The 22,580-nt window shown below is 35.5% G+C and overlaps 1 protein-coding gene across 1 annotated transcript in view; it reads right to left on the minus strand.

Annotated features, from left to right (window-relative positions):
• The window catches only part of LOC150097173 (acid-sensing ion channel 1-like), a 72,793-nt gene that overhangs the window by 12,211 nt on the left and 38,002 nt on the right, over positions 1-22,580 (minus strand). Inside the window, exons 6-11 of the mRNA XM_090407332.1 lie at positions 14,748-14,914; positions 14,557-14,655; positions 11,285-11,417; positions 8,866-8,935; positions 7,113-7,161; positions 6,048-6,085 (exon numbers count right to left, since the gene is read on the minus strand). Coding sequence (XP_090263458.1) covers positions 6,048-6,085; positions 7,113-7,161; positions 8,866-8,935; positions 11,285-11,417; positions 14,557-14,655; positions 14,748-14,914 — 556 coding nt within the window. The remainder of the gene's footprint in view (positions 1-6,047; positions 6,086-7,112; positions 7,162-8,865; positions 8,936-11,284; positions 11,418-14,556; positions 14,656-14,747; positions 14,915-22,580) is intronic.

Raw genomic sequence — 22,580 nt, forward strand, 5'->3', positions numbered from 1 at the left:
AATTGATCCAAGAAACCAAAACAACTATAAAAATGTCAATGATGTTTATTTCGGTGGTAGAGCAATGGCGGACTTAATTAGAAACCCTTTCGAAGATAACTCTATTTTGTTGAGATTTAAAAATGATTGTTTAAAGGTTCTTGTGGAACTTAGTTCGCAAATAAAGAAAAGATTTGTCTTCGAAGAAGACAGCAATTGTTGCAAAACGAATCTTGGACTCAAAAGTTGCTAGTGACCCGAGCCTAGTGACACTGTCATATTTTATGACAAATCTTACTATTCTGCAGCATTCATCTGCATGCGTGGAGCGAATTTTCTCACAGGTGAATTGTATAAAAACAAAATTAGCTAATTCATCAAAAACAGAAACTGTGAGAGACAGAATCCTAGCAAAGCAGTGCTTAGCGAGATAAAATGCAATGTGTACTTCTTGGGAGCCACCGAAAACATTAATCAAGGAGTTGGAAAGTCACATAGTTCATAATAGATATAAAAATCGACTTAATACCGCAAAGCAGAAAAGGGAATGTGATCAATTACCAGAAGATATTGGCGAAGAAGAAGAGGGAGGAAATGTCAATTAAAGTAAGTTAAGCATGTATTCTTCGTATAATATAAACTTATATTTTTTCTAAAATGAAAGTATACTTTGTTACAGGAAAAGAGAAAGAGGAATTAATAAAAAAAAAAATAATAAAAAATGAGCAAATTTTTAAGTCATTTTTCTGGTCAGTTAGTAGATGACTATTTAAATGTCAATTTTTTGTATTTTATATTATGTTTTTAATTTATGTGTAATGTTTTAATTAAACCATGCAGAATTATAAATTAATAAAGGCATATTTAAGTGCATAGTTTGAGTTTTTTGCATTAAGAGCATATTTCGGATGTTTTTAATGTTTTTAGTGTATACTTGGACGCATATTTTGCACTTATTTACGACCTAAAAATCCGAGCACTAATTATTACTAGGGCTCGGATTTTATTTTATTTACTACCTGGGGAATTTTTCCCTAATCTGGGGAATTTTTGAGGTCTAATCTGGGAAATTTCGAAAAATGTGAGTAGCAGCCCTGGTTTGCACATTTATAACATTTGCTTACGGCAGTGTTTCTCAAAGTGTGGTACGCGGACCCCCGGGGTTCCGCGAAAGGTCTTCAGGGGGTCCGTGGCAATTTTCAGCTATGCATCATTAACGCATGGAATAAAATTTAAGTTTGAGATCGTAAAACGTTCCTATTGTATCACTGAATAAGGTACAGAGACATCTGCAGGCTGTGCAATATGTTTCTCAACAAACAGTGCAATTAGAGACAAGTGGGTAAAAACGGAACTAATGAATCCGTGACCCCTCCCACATAAAACGCTGTATAGTAGACAATCAAAACCATATGGTGCACCGGCAACATATGGTTTTGTTTGAGTGAACGTGTTAAAACTAAGAAATATATAGTGAATGTGTTTCAGATATTATATAAGGAATTCGGTTGAAGAGAATTAGCATTTCAACTGAACTGTCGGCTTGCTTTTGTCAATTAGTAGCGCGATCTTTTGTTAATACCGCACCAATCATATGGACGTCTTCATAGCTGCTTTATCTCTATTGGCCTACCATTACTTTCTGTTTCGAGTTCTGCTTTCACTAGCCATTTGTTGAAGAACTGTTCGTTAAATATGGTAATTTTTTTTTTTTTAGCTTTCAAATTCTTAAGTATGGATCACTGGTTAAAGACTGGATTTTTAAAATGCGCAAAAGAGAGGAACACAGTAGATGCAAGTAGCTGTCAGCAACAAGAAAATGTTGGTATTGTATCTGGATCAAGTGAAATTGATAAGTGTGTGTGTCGTCTGACATCTCTAAAGAACCAACGAGGAAGATGATGAGAAAACTTCGTAAATTCCATATAAATTACTTGAAATGTGGATTTTCATGGACGGAAAATGAAGAGGAACCTATTCCATTATGTGTAATTTGCGGTGAAACTTTAAAAAATGAAAGCGTGAAACCATGTAATTTAAATCGCCATTTTGAATCGAAACATAATGAATGCAAGGACAAACCTGTCGAATTTTTTCAAAATAAACTAAAAAATTTAAAAGAATCTCAAAACGTGATGTCGATCGTGTCAGGAGGTGAAAACATGAAGGCTTTAGAAGCTTCATATCGTGTGTCGCTATTAATAGCAAAAAGTGGTGCAGCGGAAATAATTGGTGAAACTTTGGTCAAGCCTGCAAAAATAATAGCGGAAATTATGATCGGAGATAATGCAAAAAGATCTTTTGACAGGATTTGTCTTTCAAATAGTACCGTTCATCGAAGAATCACTGAAATGGCTGAAAATATAAAACAAACATTGTTATCCGATATACGTAAGAGTCGTTATTATGCGTTGCAGGTAGATGAATCCACCGACATTACAAATTTTGCAAATCTTCTAGTGTTCGTTAGGTACGAAAAAAATCGAAAAATTCATGACATTTTATATTGCCAACCTTTGCCAGAACATACAACAGGAGAAGAAATATTCAACAGCATAAACACTTTTATGCATCAAAACAAGTTTGATTGGAAAAGTTGTGTTGGAATAAGCACGGACGGAGCGAAATCCATGGTCGGATCTAAAAAAGGGCTTGTTTCAAGGATTCAAGCTGTTGCACCAAATGCAAAGTCGACATACTGCTGCATACACAGGGAGGCTTTGGCTACACATATGATGTCTACAGACCTAAGAAAAGTTCTTGATGAAGCTGTAAAAATCATAAATTATATTAAAGGCCGTCCTCTAAATGCCAGACTTTCTCTCAACTTTGCAAAGAAATGGGAAGCAACTATACACAACTTCTTTTCCATACCGATGTTCGTTGGCTTTCTCCTGGAAAAGTTCTTACTCGTTTATTTGAACTTCGGAAAGAACTACAAGTTTTTCTTTATGAAAAGTTTGAATTGAAAAAGTATTTACATAATTGGAAATGGCTCAGTCAATTAGCATACCTGGCAGATATATTTACTGTATTAAATAGTCTTAATTTATCTTTACAAGGCAAGGAAATTTCTATATTTCATGTCCAAGACAAAGTGAACGCCACGTTGGCAAAAATGAAGTTATGGCAAAAGCGGGTTTGGTAATGGAGAATTTGACGCGTTTCCATCGCTTCATGAATTGCTCGCAAGTTCAAATGAACAAATTGATGATGATGTGAAAATTACTATCATGCAGCATTTAAAAAGCTTACAAATGAATCTAGAAAAGTATTTCCCTGAATTGGACATTAATATTGAGTGGATAAGATACCCTTTCAATAAAAAACAAATTTATGCCAAAGGGTCTATCGTCAATAGAAGAGCAACTTTTAGAACTAGCTTCTGATGGTTTCCTAAAAAATAAATACAGTGAGAATACGTTATCATCATTTTGGCTACAAATACAGAATGAATTTCCTGAATTAACAGATAAAACTCTAAGGTTCATTTTTCTATTTCAAGTTCAGTGCGTAGTTGGATTTTCGGCCCTTGTAGATATTAAGACCAAGAAGAGGAATCGCATTATAGATGTCGAACCGCATCTGAGATTGAAATTAACAACTATAGAGCCAAATTTTGCTGAAATTTTATCTCACCATAAGCAATTTCACTCTTCTCATTGATGATAAATTATTTCAAGTAAGTAAAACTTTATAGTATCTTTATAAAGTTTGTTCTATTAAAAATAAATCATATTTTTTGTTTACATGAACATATAAATTCAAATAAAATAGATTTTTTTAAAATATTTTAAATTAATTTATTAATTCATTCGTTTTAATTAATTAATTAATTTATTTTTTTTGAATTAATTAATTAATTAATTTTTTTTGAATTAATTAATTTATTTATTTTTGAATTAATTAATTAGGGGTACTTGGTAATAATGAAAATTTAAGAAGGTGTCCGCGGATATCTGAAGTTTGAGAAACACTGTCTTACGGTATTGAACATGGTCTCTTCAAAATTAACAGTCAAATCACGAAATTCTTGCTGTTTTTTGATCACTTAAAAGCCAGAACGTGTGAATAAAAAAAAGTAAATAAAGAAATTATATGTAATTTCAGTGCTTTAGAAACTGCACTCTTTTCGGTGTTGACCAGCCATGAAATCCTATGGGAGGAGCGCGGAGGTATACATTCGGCTTCATGGAAAATGTGGAGCACGCAGTTAGTTTCGTATTTTTATAGCAGAGGATAGATAAAGGCATTTAGAAGCGGATGCATAGTTTCTAATTGCATATGACTTCTAAATCCCTTCTTGTATCCCCTACAGAATAGGGAACTAATGACACATTTACTAGTTGCAGTACTTCTAAATGCTTATCTTCATGACCTTGTTAAATAATAATAATAAAAAAACAAATACGGAATTGCACGATTTGCCTTTTGTAAAAATATACAATTGAACGCTTTGTACTTGTACTTATCTCGAAATACATAACCTTATCCCCTTGTTTTAAAAAATTAAATAAATACGGAACTAATTGCGCATTTTCTTGTTGCATTTACTTCACATTTTCCATGAAGCCGATTTCAACCTCCGCGCTGTGCGATTCCTAGATCGTGGATGTACACGGATCTATTAATCGCCCTGTTCCAAGATCGAAATGAATGCCCTGTGATGTACTGATTGTTCTCTCAAAAGTCACTTAAAGCATAAATTATATTTTAAAATAAACGACAGCTGAGTACCACCGAAAATACTTAACGTGCAATCAGTTGAATAATTTGCTGAATAACTAAACGCCACCTGGAATTGTAGCTTGCAATAAATAATAAATAAAATGGCATGACTAACAGAATAAAAAAGAATGGCAAATAATATATGCAATATCTAAATCATCTGATCTAAGAACAATCAAAAGAAAGCGGGAATTGAACGCCGATTTGATATTATAAAATGTAGCATACTTTTGAAATGTGTAAGAAACAGCATCTCTATTTATTATATTTTATTTATGGACTCGAGAAAAAAATTGGATTATTTTTATTGTGAATGTGCACTCTCTTTGTTGATATATTTATATCACAGTGGATTGTTTAATTCAATTTTTATCATCAGCGAAACACATATGTTATATGTGTTTCGCTGATGCCACAAATTAAAATCTCTGTACTATACTATAGCCGGTTTTTTCATGCCCGAAGTCTTCAAATCATCGGCAGCAAAGAATTCAACTACGGATGATACGTGAGACCGACTACGTATCGCTTTCCATAATTAGTTAGGGCTAAAAGAATTCCTGCACTTATTCCCCCTGGGAAATGAAAAGCGTTCAATCATTTATTTTATTTATCTGTCTGCAAATATTTCTAACTTACTTGAAATATGTTTACCAATGTACAATTTGGCGCCCTTTCCCATCCTGAATTGTGTGTTCTTTATCCGGGGTTATTTTGATACCACTAATACTGCAGTAAAATTCATTACGACGCCATTTGAAATAAGGAGTTTGAACAGAGAACTTCGTTTATTTATTTTTTCGATATATAATATTATAAAAATATAATAATGTATAAAAAGACTATAATAATTTATAATACTAAATGAAATAAAAAAATTCTAATTTATACAGATGATTTTAGTTATTTTATATTGAGTATATTTTATTTTGTTATATTTTTGTAGTTCCATAAATATTAAATAAACTGAAATATTTTAAAATAAGTACACATTTTTTACTGTTTTAATTATGTTTTTTTTTGTAAAAATTCGAAAACCGGTTTAACCCGTTTTTTTTTTTTTTTTTTTTTTTGTAAATACTGGAATTCGAAAACCGATTTTTTTTTAAATTTTTGAAAAAATTTTTGAAAAAAAAATTTTGAAAAATTTTCAAAGATTTTTTGCATAAACCCTAATGACAAGGAATATAAAACATGCTTCGGCACATCGGTCTAATGTGGACATCAACTGATATTTGGCGAGGGTCAAACCAGAAGTTAAAAAAATAATAATAATAAAAATAAAAATAATAAAATAAAATAAAAAAAAACATTAATGTCAAGTAGATAAAATTACTTACATTGGTTTTGTATTGCTTCGTTCTTCTGGTGGCATATCCTGGAATAAAAGTGGGAAGTAAAAAAATGAAGTTGCATACGGTACAATTTCGAATAAAAAATAAACAAATAATAGTTCATCGGATTGATAATAAAAATGACATTTTATTAATGTAAATAGGCTGAAAAATATTACAAAAGGCATGGAATAGAAGGGATTACTGAGGTTTACCTTAAAGCAATATGGGAATGGATGGTATACCAGAATATCTTGGGTATATCCATCCATTCCCATACTGTTTTAAGGTAAACCTCAGTAATCCCGATTAAGACCCAACCAATCTGTGTGAGTTTGCCGATCTCATACGTGACTAACAGGGATATTTCTGAGATTATTATTAGGGAGATTAATTTATCAAAATGAAATATTTCTATTATTTAATACTCATTTAGTATTAAATGAGTATTAAATGATGATTAAAGATTACAAGGTGTCGAGTCATCAAGTTTGGAAATAATTGTGATGCATGCGATATGCTTCATAATATATATTTTAAAATTAATTTGATCCAATAATATAACGAGCCTGTGTAGCTCAGTGGTTGTGGCGTTTGCATACCACGGCGCTTGACCGCACGAAGGAAGACTTGGTTTCGAGTCTAGTCGGCGACTAGAGGAAATTTTTCTAAGCCCTTTTTCAACCGGTTCCCGAGTTAGTCGAACTGGCACAGGCAAGCGGGTTTTTCCTCCCGGTAACTCGGGTTTTTCGTCCCGTAAACTCAAGAAAATCGACCGTACAACCCACATTATTTCAGACATTAAATATATTGTGTTAGGGTTAGGGACCACGAGATGGCGGCACATTTGAGCTGTCTCTCTTCATGTATACCGCTTAATTAGTGATAGCCTTGGGCCATCTATCTCTGATTAGTACCAGTGGAGATTGAACTGCCCACTCAGTCTCCTAAAGTTAGATAGGGCTAAATGGCCTCGCCTACTCCCGTATACGGGAATAAAAAGGCGTTAGCCGATTTTTATATTTTCAATAATATAACGTGATAAGAATTCTAGATGGGGAAAACACTTACCATATTAATAAACTGTTCTTTCTTCACATTGTATTCGTAAGTAATGTGACTGTAAGAAAGAGAAAAATTATTGAATCAATATTGTGCATATATAAAGAACCAAAAATGCAATTTTTGTTTTATTTAATTTTTTATTTAAAACGATTATATTATGTTTTTTATGTTTTAAAAATATTTTATTTATTTTTTATTTTTTAATTGGACCCTCATACAGTGGGTGAGCTAAAGGTTAAGTAATCCATAAGCGTTGCCAATAAACAGAGTACACACAGCCTGAAGATCTTCATCTCTCACCCAAAGTTATTCCCACATATCCATACCTATGGTGGGATAGGAAGTCAAGGCGTTGGTTGGAGAACGATTATGCTATTCTGGCCAACAGGGCCGTCGCCAGATTAGATCGCGCCAGGAGCGATCTAATCCGGCGACAATTAAATATCTTCCCTGATAGATTATAAGAAAAAAATAAAAGAAAATCTCCAATTTCTATTTTGTTTTTATTATAAGAGAAACATCAATGCGAAACGATTACATAATATTAATCAAATGTTTGCTCTACGGGAATATCGCATCAAACTATTTATAAGCTCTTCTAAATTTAAATTATAAGTTATGTCCGCCTCTGTCGATACAGTTGCTAGCCCAACCAATCTAATTTTTAATCAGTTTAAGTTTGGAAAAACTTCTTTCCTTACTTGCTATGCTAGCAGAAATTGTTATCGTAGCGATGGCGCCTACCGCAATATGGCTGAACGAGCGCCCTTATTAAGCCGTGCCTTGAGGCAGGCTACCTCTATCCTGTCGACAGTACTGTTGGTCAACCAGGCCGACATCTGCGAACAGCAAGAGGCAATATGTATTACATAAATGCAGTTCAGTTTTATCTGAATCGATTGCAAATATTTAATTTTTGTTTATGTCCTTGAAATTAGCATGCAGATTTGATCACAATTGGGCCTTGCTGATCTCTATGAAGTAACCACATTTTTTACCCTTTCAACATTTTAATCGGTTCTGTGGATTATTGAGAGATAGTTTTGTGCATCATAACCAATCATTCCTTACAGCTTTATTTAAACTCTTTATGTCAGTGAGAAACTTTAGACCATGTCGATACTTCATTCTTAGAGCTTTCTCTTAACATTTCGAACAAAATTTCATTTTTATGAAATTTTGTTCGAAAATGTTCAGAGAAAATTTTGTTCGAAAATTTCGTTGAAGAATGCTCGAGAATCATATACTATGGGTGCTTAAACTCCAATCTGTGTAGCTTCAGCTCTACTGTCAACTGTTTAGACTATTCTGAAACATTCAGTTCTGTATACATTAGAAGTTTGAAAATTTATTCCATCGATAGCAATTTAACAGTGCAAGATCTATCCAGTATAAATGTTCTTTTCGTCCTAGAAGATTCGAACTCGGATCTTCTCAATCAAAAGAATATCGTTGATACTGATGAGACCATATTCCGAACAGCTCATCACTCTCTTAATGTATACTGTTTTTATGTACTACTGTGAAAAGAGAGGTAATGCTTTTACAAGTAACCATCATAATCGTTAAAATAAGTCAAATATTGAATATTTATTATCGTAATATACCTTTAACTATCGCTGTTCCGAGATTATCTTTTCAGCGTATCAGTAATTGTGATTGCTTCCGTTCTGAAGATACTGATTTCATAGTAGTAAAACGTATAAGTTAATTAAATTTCAGATCAATTTATTGAGTAAGATAGGAAATAAGGACTCACTCGCATGGCTGGCTGCACCGCTCAGAGCAAGTTTCGAAGAACTGAATTGGAGCATAACATTCTTTATTTACTGCAATAAAGAAACAATAATATAATACTCAAAATAATACAATTGATTTATGCTTCCTATTTTATTCAAATTTTATACTAACTGCATAGAAAATCACACTCTAATCCTTTATATACGCAAGATTTTAAAGACAATCTGTTATAAGCAGCAAATTACCCGAGAAGCTTTCATTTTGTTTGAATTCAAACTACACTCCTTGGCAAGAAGTGCGAACATTCCATCCATGGGCAAGGTGCATCGTGCCATGTAACGAATCGCGTGTTTGTAGCTGGTATAAATCGGAGGAATATGATTCCCCCCCAAATCAATGAAACTATGTCTGAGTGAAATGGCCACGAGAGGAGAATTGGCGGAGTTTGAAAGAGGCGTTGTAATAGGATGCCATGTTGTAGAATAATGTTGGCAATTGTGGAGATGCAGGTACAGTTAACCCTGCACTTCCACCACATCGCACCACATTCCACCACCATACTCACCAAACGTGACCGTTGACTGATACGAAGATAATAGGGAAAAACCGCAATTTGTTGGCCGACACGTGGAATGCAGAGATCCAGACATTGACTGGAACACGAATCTGCGCAAGAAAAAACATTCAGAATCGGGGCTAACAACATGCGTTTCCAAGATACAAGCACCACATTATCCAAACCAAACATGTAGAATCATCTTCAAGTGGCACAAAGAGAGTGTACAGTAGGTCGTAAGCTTGCAAAGCTGTGTTATGGAGAGCGACGAATCACTAACGAGCAGATGGACGGGGGTGGGTGTGGCGGATGCCCAATGAACGTCTCTTGTCCCAGAGTCCATAACCAATACTATGAAATTCAGAGGTGGCGGTATGATGGTATGGTGTTGTATTCCCTAGTTTTAGCCTCGGACTTCTGTTTGTAGTGCCACCAACATTCAACTCCGAGAGATATTAAAACATTCTGGATAATGCAATGCTTCCTACTTTTTAGCGTTTCTATGGAACTGATTGGCTCTTTCAGCAAAACAGTGCACCATGTTATAAGGCTTCTGTAATTGTGCGGTTTGTGGTCATGAACGTCACCACACTTCACTGGCCTCCACAGAGCCTTCATCTCAACCTACTGAACATCTGTGTGATAAACTGGAGTTGTCGGTGAGGTCAAGGGACGTCACAACACAAGAGTCCATGACCTCCTTATATGCCACCAAGAAGAATGGTCCAAAATTCCCATTGATCGATATCCTACACTTGTGGGAAGTATACCGTATAATTGCTGCAGTCATCACAGCAAAAGAAGGGCCTACATCTTATCCAGGTGAGTGCCATGGCTTTGTTCTGTATACTATGGTGTCCGTTAACTTGTTTCCAAGCAATGTATTTCGAAATGAGTAAAATGTATGCAATTTAGGAAGAGTACTTTGACAGAAAGACGATAGTGCACAAGATTAATCTTCTGCACTATCAAGGAGAAATTTGAGAATTCAAGAACTATTTAACTCAGTGCATATCACAATTGAAAGAACCTACCAGGAAATTCGAAATGTGAAGAGGCTGTATTTTTATTTAATGTTGATTCCATCGATGATAGTACTACATCAGCTAAAGATTAGTTTATGTATCCCTACATTTGCTTCCGATGGAAAAAAGAAATAAAAACTATATTCTTGAGAAATCTTTGCTTTCTTTTAATGATCCCATTAAAGTACCCTTCCCACTATATGGTTGTTCCTCAAATGGAGTAGGCAAGGCCATTTATAACTCAGTATTGAAAACTGGAGGCATCCGATTCTCATCCTTAACTAGAGTGCGCTAGTACAAGGCTACCCATGATTTTAATAGGTATTCGGAGAGGAAAACACTTCGCACAACTTCTGCGATCTCGTGCCACTATCTCTAACACTGCATATTATTGTCTGAACCAGTGAGAGTGCCATGGTTGAGGGATTAAAAATCCGAGATCCTAGGAGAGAGAGAAAAAACAATATCTGCGGTGGCAGGGATCGAACTAATTTAGAAACTGCTCGAAGAAAGGCTTAGAAATATTCCTTTAGTAGCAACTAGAATCAAACTTATAATGGACTTGCTTCAGGCGACCTAGCACTCAGGCTTCTAGAATTTTAATATTGAGTTTCTGCTCCAGATATATTCATCATTCCCAGCATGTCAAGACTCCTTCATAGCTCAGTCGATCCCTCCTGCTATACTTTTTCATATATCAGTATTCAGTATGGATATCGTTCTTATTGTTTATCGCTAGCAATAGCATTGTTTTTCAACACCATTAGTGCTAAGTGAGTTTCGTAGCTATTACAATGGATTATATCTTTCCAGAAAATGCATTTTTTCCATACCATCTAATACTGAGCATCACTTACCTTTATCACATTTTTTCTTGGCATAAGGATGGAGAGATGCAACTGCCACACATCCCTCACGACACTCGTCGGGAAGATGTGAGTTGTTAACCTGGTCTTGAACTATATCGGCTACACAACTGTATACACACTCCTGTAAAAAGAAAGGAAAATGAAATTATTATAGTTATAGAAGTGATATGAGTTTGTTACACTATAGGGAAATTTTGTTTATATTCAGTCCTTATTAAATCCTATAAATTCTTTGTCGGCTGCTGCAATTAAAAAAAATATCGTTGTTTAATTAAACTCCTTATTAAAATCTCCTATTATAATCCTACTGGGTGCGTCATCATAACAATATGTGTTTATCTCAATTTCTTTATTACTAATTGCTTATCCTATCAAACTCTTGTTAAGTCTCTTATTAAATCTTATCGCTTGATGCACCTTTGTAAATCTACGTTATCTCAGTTAAACTTATCTTCTTAACTTTGATTACTCTCTTATCCGTTTGCCCGTAAATATAGAAGCTCACGTGTGCAAAGCTCACAGAACAAAGAAATCGCCTTAGGTTGGAACCAACCTGTTTGTCTGATCTACCGGTGTTTATTCTGAAAATTTCTTTGATTTCTAGCTTCACCACTAAAATACGCGGAGGTGAATCCCCCCTCCAAAGAAAAACATACAGTAAAACACACATAATCTTCCTCTCTTAATAATAAATAAATCTAGCCACTTAATCCTTCTAAAGTGCAGTCATAACAATATCTACGTTCAGCACCCAGATTCGAGTTTAATGAGTAGAGCATTGGAAATATGAATGAGGCAAGTTATTTAAACAGTAAAACAGTTTATTCATCACTAATGAAATATACAAAAGGTCAGTTATAAGTTCCAAGTAATTTTTGCTTCTATGCTTCAAATAACAACTCAAATTTGAGTTTACATTTAGTCACTTAACACAACTACTTCTAATAGGACCACGAGTCTGAAACATTAACCTAGATGCACTCAAATCATCCTCAAATAAACATTTGCAAATTTATGCAATAGCTGCAACATTAAACACGAGGTGTATTACCTAAATTTCTAAACTAGGCTTTCTCTCACATAAGACAAAACAATTCAAATATCAGCATTAGGCCTAAAGTCCTCAAGTATCCTATCTAAACAAAACCTTAAATAAATACTGTCACAATCCCTTTCTCAAGTTAAACAATGGAAAGATCTTACTTGAACTTAAATCTGGACTTCTCTGAATGATCCATAAAATCATCTCTTTTGGTTACTGTTTGTCTTGGGTACCTTTTTGTGGGGCTTGTGAGATCCCTCTTTATTATCAGCGAACATCAGGAACTCGGTGGCATGGAAACATGACATCAAATTTCCTTTAAAACCGTTAATCTTAGTCACATTGCTCTCTTGGCATTTTCGGTCTAGAATTCAGGACTCCGATGGCGATCACAAATCATCTCCCACAATGTTAGCAAATCTCCGCTGCCGTCGCGTACATCGTAACCTCAGGTCGGAACTCCACGTGACTTCGTAACTTCTCGCTGACCCAAGAACGGGACCAGCACTCCTGAACGAAATCGAACTCCATGAACCCTATACCTGACTAGCGAGATTAATAACCCGAAAAGAAATAAAGCCCTGACTCGCCACAGCAATCCTCTATTTATCTGGCTCCGATGACCTTAGGTTCGCTTACGTTGTCGTCCCCTGGGTATTTCGATGTTCTGCACCCGCCACCTTTTTCGGTCGTTGCAATAAGGCAGGAAAACCGCGTGCAATGTTGACCTTCGTGATGTCAATTGCCTCAGGTCATAACTTAAGACGATAATCCGTCTGGAATTATTGCTGACTAGAGGATTCTTCAGACACAAACTATTTTACACTTATTTTCCTTTGTTCTAATACAAAACATTTGTAGGCTACAATATTCAGTTATTCACAATTTATTAATTCCAATTCATTAAACATAAATTTTTCATTGGAATCAAGTATTTTTATTGGAATCTTGTTCACCAGTAAAATCGGTATATAAGGCGTTTTGCATAAATTTCCTTGTGTACACGATTTTACAAGTTGTTTTATAAGTGTTCATGAATGCGTGTATACATTCTTCTTCTTATTTATTTATTTTAACTCCCATGCAAGTGAGGCAGCAGGGCCTATACTTAATAAATACTGTGTGTGGGCAAATGCAGCCTTACTTTACTGCTTATAGAAAACTCGCCCATTTGGGAAGGTACTCGCATATCATCACTACCCATCTCAACAGAACGGTATCCTCATTGACACACAGAGTTACAGCTATTTTTTCGAATGGAACATATTAAAACTAAATTCAGGTGCATTCACAACACATTTTAGCCAATATCTACAACCTCTATAAATTAGAAAATTTACATAGCACTGCACATCGCTCCTGCAACCAACACACAAGATGATCAGTAACTTATTCCCATTCCTTATATTCAAAGTTCATTGCATATACAATCTCCATAATACTTTGGAACCACACATCCAGCTAGAAAACCTTCATTCATTCTCCTAAGGATTAGATTCATCTTTTTGTACATCCTGCAGGGTATAAAGTTTAGTTTTAAGTTATGGCCTTGGGCAACCAGAATATTTTTATGTGTTGATGAATATCCTTTAGTTTAATTAGAAGAAATTAAAAAAAAAAAAAAATCAGCTAACGCCTTTTTATTCCCGTATACGGGAGTAGACGAGGCCATTTAGCCCTATCTAACTTTTGGAGACTGAGTGGGCAGTTCAATCTCCACTGGTACCCAATCAGAGACAGATGGCCCAAAGCTATCACTAATTAAGCGGTACGCAGTGAAGAGAGACGGCTCAAATGTGCCGCCATCTCGTGGTCCCTAACCCTAACACAATATATTTAATGTCTGAAATAATGTGGGTTCTACGGTCGATTTTCTTGAGTTTACAGGACGAAAAACCCGAGTTTCCGGGAGGAAAAACCTGCTTGCCCGTGCCAGAGATCGACTAACTCGGGAACCGGTCGAAAAAAGGCTTAGAAAAATTTCCTCTAGTCGCCGACTAGACTCGAAACGAAGTCTTCCTTCGGGCGGCCCAGTGCGATGGTGTGCAAACGCCACATCCACTGAGCTACACAGGCTCTTAGAAGAAATTTTAAGAACTGTAATTTATAAGAAATTACAGTTCTTAAAATAAAATTAATTTTATTACAAAATAGCAAAATGAAAGTAAATATTTGTCTAAAGTGTGGAAATCCGTTGAAAGGAACTAACTGAATTTACCTCAAACGTAAGAGGACCGACGCCTCCAGCTTCTTTCCTCAGTGCACTGTAGTTGGTGCAGTTGGTTGGATATGGAGCAGGAAGAAGTATTTTCCTTGTCTGTAAAACATCAACATGTCATGAATGACAAAGTACTTTTTTAGAACGAATACAGAAGCCTACCGTATTCTCAAGGAATTTGCAATACTTACCGCTTTTATTTGGAAGAAATACTTCTTACCAGGATGTACAACGAATCCTTTATCAGAAGAATCACGCAAGGCATATGGAGAATGAATGTCAACGGCAATTCCGGGTTTCATGTACGGAATGATGTACTCATCTTTGTCAAATCGAAGAATAACGTGAAGGAAATGCCCTATGACATCAGAAAATGAAATCATTAGTTCAATGTAATGAACACGCACGATAATTTGGAATGTTATGTAGTGTCACTGAACTGGAAGCCTGAACGAATATATTGTGTTTCATTAAGTTTGTAAGGTGTGTAGGGCACGTGTTTCTTGTTCATAGTATATCCTTAGGGATCTTTTCAGACTGTTGTAGTTTGTAAGGTTCCTCTATTTAAAAAACGTACTTTATTTAACATCTACATGTTAAATAAAGTAAATAACATAGGATGTAGAAGCTTTGAGTGGCCATTCCTAGTGATTATTATATTTTTATGTGATATAATTAGTTGTCTGAAGTCTTGTTTTATGGTATATATTTCTGGCTGTCCTGTAGTTGGCATCAAAATAATATTTCAGCATAGTTGCATACTGACATAAGTGTTCTGCTGTCAGTATTTTGTGTTCTGACATTGCAGTGTATATAAAGCAGGTATTGTCTCTTTGTTCCCAAAACATCAGTTTTATCAATTTGTACTGTAATGATATTAATGTATTTTGTTTGTAGCGTGTACAGAACACTTACGTAGCATATATTATTAATAATAATCCCTCTGAAGGAACACGGCCTTGTTGTGGCAGTGGGACTTGCGTGCTTCAGTGATGTTGAGAGCTATTCTGGCGGTTGCATAGCTGCCAGCAGGGCCACCCTTATCAGACAGGTCCCAACTGAGGAACAAGACTAACAGTGTTCCATCCTCCATCTTAATGCTGAAAATTAAGAACAGATTCATATCGGATCAGTCGACGCCCGAGTCATCAAGGATTGCTTCAGATGTTGGGGATCCTGGTCATCAGGCGACAAGTGGGCTAGAAGATCCAGCTTGCCTTGCTAGGCAATGAGGGCAGGAAGCTGACAAGCGACTGAAAGAAACCAAACGTAAAAAATGGACTGTAGAAGAAAACAGAGAAGTTATGAAATGTTTTTACAGATCAACACTAGAAAAACGAGATTTTAGAAAGCGTATGCATTTAATTTGGAAACAAAAATTCCCAGAATATGCAATAACAGAACAAAGACTTATTATTATTATTATTATTATTATTATTATTATTTCTGATACCTCCAAGGAGTCCGAAGACTCATCGTGGGAGGACATCTACAATTCTCTCTACACCTAACCTCTACTACGAATCATCTCCATCAACGCCATCTACCGCCCACTTCCAACACCACCACAACTAGTAATTTTTGTCTGTAAATTGCGTGTGTTCTGATGGGCCGATTTGTATGTATGGACCAAAAGAATTTCATTTTCAGTAACAGAATATTTACTGAACTTGAGCTGCAAGAGTTACGTAATAAATCAACAACTCCAGTAACAGGAAATCATCAGGAGGTAGCTATATCAAACTGTGGAATTCAATTCGGTAAGCATCAAGCTGACGACATACCTCAGAATGTTTTGACAGAAGTGCAATGTAAAATGAAGTCAGAGATATTGGAACATATGAACTCTATAAATGACCGTATAAGACTACCACCATTAAAAGCTTTACATAAATCTAAGCTAAAATAGCTCCTCTCAGACGCAAATGCAGTGATTGAAACCATCATAACCAACAATATAACGGAAACAAATCAGCTCCAATACAGTACAGCCTATATCATTAAAATGAAGCTTGGTTGCCAACCGCAAGAGCAAAAGCTGAGGATGAAACAATCTGCACCATGGAAAATCTGGTTGGAACGAAAAATCAACAAACTTCGAGCTGATCTGAGCAACTTAAAGAGTTTTAAAGGAGGACGGCTGAAAAATAACATCAAAAATAATCTGAGCAACACATAATTTGGCCAATAAAACAACTGAAGTTATCGAAGAGCTAAAACAAAGAATTATAGTGACTGCACAGAAAATTAAAAGATATGAAGCAAGAATTAACCAATATGTACAAAATATGCAATTTTGACAGAACCAACGTCAGTTCTTGCAGTCTCTCCAGAGAAATACAAATGCAAACAATCATTCACCAGAAAAAGAAGAAACACTTAAATTAAGGAAGTCAATTTGTGATAATCCTATTGAACACAATAAAGATGCCTCATCGATTAAGGAAATAGAATTAGAAATGAAACTAAAACAAATGCAAAATGTCTTTATACAAAAGAAATGGCCAGTGCACAAACTAGAAAATTAAAAAAAAAAAAAAAAACTGGAGTGCACCTGGCAAAGACGAACTACATAGATTTTGTTTAATGCATCTAACCAGTCTACATGATCGAATGGCAGAAATATTTAATTATTTGTTGCAGTCAGAATCAGTGGAAGACTAGATGATATCTGGGTGCACTTTTCTCTTCATGAAAGATAAAGATAAGGGTGCAGAACCAAGTAACTATCGTCCAATAACATGCCTATCAACTATGTTTAAGTTGTTCACTGCAATCATTGCAAATTCCATATACCACTACTTATCAGATAATCAAATTTATTCGATTGAACAAAAAGGCAATTTTCAAAAATCTAGAGGAACAAAAGACCAGATCCTTATTAATAAAATGATTCTCAGAAATAAAAAAAAGACGAAAAACTAACTTAAACATGGCACGGATAGACTATAAGAAAGCATTCGATTCCCTCATACACTCCTGGATCCTAAAATATCTACAAATATTTGGAATTAGCAAAAACATACGTTCGTTTCTAGCTGCTGCTATGAAATCATGGAAAACAACTTAAATAGTCAATAATGAATGATTCGGAGATATTAGCATTAAACGTGGAATTTTCCAAGGTGATTCCTTGTCATCATTGCCCATCAACATTTCTTCGATACCTTTGTCTATGATTCTGAAGAAAACAAAATTTGGATATGAAATGTAGTGTTAAAATTTCCCATCTGTTGTATATGAATTACTTGAAGTTATAAGGAAAATCCGCCTAACAGATACTCTTTATTGAACACAGTTCGTATATTCAGCCAGGACATCAAAATGGAACTTGGCTTAGATAAATGAGCAATTTTATCTATTAAACGAAGAAAATTTAATGACACTAGCAATTTTAATTTCGATCAAGAAAAATATATAAAAGAAATATATTTACATCAAAATTTATATACATAAAATATATAAATTTTGATGTAAATATATATTTTACATCAAGAGTCAGAAATGTTCCTAAAACAAAAGTAATTTGATTAAACACATTTAGAGCAATGAATTCTTGGGCTATACAAGTGATCTGATACACAGATGGCATAATAGACTGGACAAAAGAAGACCTGGACAAACTGGACCGCAAAACTAGAAAACTAATGACTATGCATCATGTAATGTATTACATCCACCAAGGGATGTTGACCGGCTGTGCTTACCAAGGAGAATAGGTGAATGGGGTCTGCTGCAAGTGAGACAGACTAAGGAAGAAGAAGAAATTAGTTTAAGAAGTTACATAGACAATAGCTCTGAGCCAATGCTTCAAGCAATTACACAAGAGGGCCTTCTAAAAGCAACAGGAAACAAATGCGATTACAAAAAGAACAACAAAATAACTGATATGTGCGCTGGAAAAATAAACCCTTGCATGGCCAATTTCTTCGAGATACTAAGGATAAAATTGACGTGAACAAGAAGTGGCAATGGCTACATTAAAAAAAAAACAGAAGGATTTATTCTAGCAGCTCAAGAACACCCATTACAAACTAATGCAATGAAAGCAAAAATTTTGAACATTAGTAATAACAGCAAATGCAGATTATACGATCAGAAAGATTAGACTGTAGAACGTCCAATCAATACCTGCAGCAAAATATCTCAAACAGATCATAAATACCACCATGATCAAGTAGCCAAAATAGTTCATTGGCATGTATGCAAAAAATATGGCTTTCCTACTTCTGATAACTGGTGGAAGCATAAAATTGAGACAGTATTGGAAAACGAAACAGCAAGAATTCTCTTGAATACAAACTGATTTGTATTCAAGAGAACATTAGAACTGATATCACAATTATCGAACATCGACAGCTTTGGATTATTGATATCGTAGTACCCAGTGATATCAACATTAACAACAAAGAACTGGAAAAAATTACTAAATATCGAGATCTGGCAATCGAAGTTGCAGGGTGTGGCTTAAACACACAAAAGTCATCCCAATAGTTATCGGTGCACTTGATGCAACTTCAAAGAAGCTATCCAACTATTTACAGCAATTAAACATCAACGAAGTGACCCCATATGACCTACAAAAAAAAAAAAAAAAAAAAAAAACAGCATTACTTGGAACAGTCCAAATTTTACTACGCTACCTGACGGACTATTCTTAGATTCTTGGGTAGAATCTGAATTGTTCTGTATCACCAGTCAAATTGTTGTTTAAATGATATCTTGTCTTGACTGTGTATCAGTTATGTGAATAAAATAATAATAATTCAACATGCTTCATATAATTGTTCATTGTTGTTGTCGAGTCCATTGAAGAGCTTCTAGATATGACCATGGAACTACAGAACTGCTTTCGCAATCGTTCATTAACGTAGTTTAAATAAACATTCAATAATTGTTTTAAAAATGGCCACACGTACCACCTCATCCGAGGTGGTACGTGATAATGGTGATAATAATGCATCCCATAACGTATCTAAAGAGAAAGTCACGCACTAAGGTAAATACAGGATGGTCCATAAGTAACGAAGCGATTTAAACATTTAATAACTTTTTATTTATTAATTATGTGTATTCTTTTTGTTATAATGAAATAGGAAATCTGGAGAAGATTAATTTATTAGTTAAGAAAAACGACATCACGTAAATGCCTTTCATTTTCGGCTTCACAAAGACGGACCTTTTCTACATACGGCGGGGTCCATGACAGCTGTTAGTGTTTGTGGCTGCAGCGCCCTAATTTCTGCACGAATGATCTCCTTCGGCTGTGGATTCTCCTTCGATTGTCTGGGGGATTGTTTACACACATTTTCCTTTCAGGGTAAATCAGTAGGCAACCGTCAGATCTGGAGAACGTGATGGCTAATAATTACAGTTCTTCGTGAATAATCTAATGCTGATTTTCATAATAAAATGGCATAATTTTGGTTCGTTGTTTGGTTGCGAACTCTTTCATGATTAATTTCTCAAATGTTCGTTAGAATATTTGGGAAATTAATCATGAAAAAGTTCGATCATCAAGTCAAGTGGCGATTAAATCACAAAAATAGCATACATAGAATTTAAACTACTTGCGTAAGCAAATTTAAAGACTTTAGTGAGATGATACGATGTCCAACCCAGCGTAATAAAAAAACGCCTAATATGAACTCAACTCTGGGAAGCTCACATAAGATATCTACGTGTGGATGAAGTTGGTTATAAGACAAAATACCGGGTGATTATAAAATAACGTCAAGTGTTCAGAGCCCTCTAGCGAGTAATGTAGTGGACGAAACACACCAACATTCGGTAGACGTACACAGTGGAACATGGGGATTCAATTTAACGGGAAAAATAGTACCAAAAGTCACCAACAGGCGAAATTTTGGCACTGCCAAATTAATTTAGTAGATGTGACTAATGAATGACTAAATGGCAAATGAGAGACAGCACACATCGATTTCATGACATTTATTGTTAATTACAAAGGAGGTTCAATATGACCACCATTCTGATGTTCCAGGAACTGCATACGGTGCACGACATTTTCCACAGTGGCTCGCAACATATCGGAATTGATTTGTCTCACGTGTAACGTTATTTGATCTTTCAAAGTTGGAATATCGGGTACATGTCCTTGATACACAATGCTTTTAAGAAATCCCCACAACCAAAAGTCACAAGGATTGAGATTCAGGCGATCTCGGTGGTCATGACGTGAAAAATGCACGACTAATGATTTTTCTGTCAGAGAAATGTTGTCGCAAAACATGCTGTACCTGAAGTCTGATGTGGGGTGGTGCACCATCCTGCATGAAGATGGCCAAATCGAGACATCCTCTTTGCTGCAGTTGTGGAACCACAGAGTTCTGTAGCATATTAGCATACCTGTTAGCATTGACAGAACAGGTCACTGGTCCATTTTGGCGATTTTCCTCGTAAAAGTATGGACCGATGATAAAAGATGACGTAAATCCGTTCCCCACTGTGACTTTGGGCGAGTGGATAGGCATCTGTAGACACACCTGCGGATTAGTTGCAGCCCAAATGCGACAGTTGCGTGTGTTAATATCGCCGTTCAAATAAAAATGCGCTTCGTCGCTCCATAAAATATGCCACGGACATGCATCATCCACTTCCATGCGCACTAAGAATCTCAAAGATAAGACTATTCGTGTGGTCGCATCACCAGGGTGCAATTCTTGAACATGACTGATTTTATAGGGGTAAAACTTCAACATCCGATGTAGGATTTTCCACACCGTTGTGTATGCGATATCTGTTTGCGGGATATTGCTCGTGCACTGTTGGTACTCTGCACATTCGTCATCTCCTGTTCCACAATAGCACTTGCAACTTGTTTAACTTGTTGGTGATTGATTGGTTTGCATCCCCTGCCTACCTGCACTGCTTGAGTTCCAGTAGTTTCAAATCGCCGAATCAGTTTTCGTAAGTTTGTTACGCTAATCGGTCCTTTTCGTAAATTTTTCATACGCCGAAAATCACGAAGACAAGCACTGGCATTATTGTTCCACTGATAATAGAGTTTGACTAACAAAGCACGCTCACGTAAGGTTAGAGGCATCGAAAAGCAGTTCGTCTACGAATGATAAGAAATCTCACAGGCTTTCCTTTTATTGCATGATCGCTCACAAGAAACGCGATAATGCAAATTAATGCATTTTACTCGGTAAACAGCGCCAAAATTTCCCCTGTTGGCGACTTTTGGTACTATTTGTTTTCGTTAAATCGAATTCCCATGTTCCACTGTGTACGTTTACGGAATATTGGTGTGTTTCGTCCAATACATTACTCGCTAAAGGACTCTGAATACGTGACATTATTTTATAATCACCCGGTATATTATATCTTGCAACAATGACCCATCTCGTTCCGGTCTTCAATATCTGTCACTTGTTGAATGAAATAAAAATGACCGTTTTTACTTAGAAATCTCCACATTAATATCTATTTATATTTGAATTTATTACATAAATCTCAAGAAGTACACGATTGTGCTGTACGAAATTAGTCATTGTCGAATTAATAATTCATTTTGCCAGTATGAATTCGATAATTATGAATACTACAAGCCATGGAAATAAACGAGAAATAAAGAGTACTTAAACTGTAAATCAAGTCAGAAGAGACGACGGAATAAGATGAACCCTATCGACACTTTTATTCATCATCTATAAGGATCACATTCTGAAGGAGAGTTTCAAAATTTCGTACATGATGATGAGAGACCTGTAGGGAGTCAAATATTCATCGAGGGAGGCCATACTATCCATATAAGCTGTCACACCTGTTCTTGAATTCATTCACATTACTTGCACACACAAAACCCAATGGCAATTCATTCCAATCACGCACTACTCTATGAGAGAAAAATCGAGATCTCACACCCTTCTTATCAGCATTCATTCTCAGCTTCCAAGGATGTCCTCTTGTCCTTTCCCCATGATCTATGACCTATATCACACCTATTTCTTCCCTTTGTTGGTGTCTATAGTGTGCAAATTCTCAATCTGTCTTCATAA

This window comes from Typopeltis vanoorti, chromosome 17, assembly GCF_054136105.1.
Source record: "Typopeltis vanoorti isolate ZY-2024b chromosome 17, IOZ_Tvanoo_1.0, whole genome shotgun sequence".
NCBI lineage: Eukaryota > Metazoa > Arthropoda > Arachnida > Uropygi > Thelyphonidae > Typopeltis > Typopeltis vanoorti.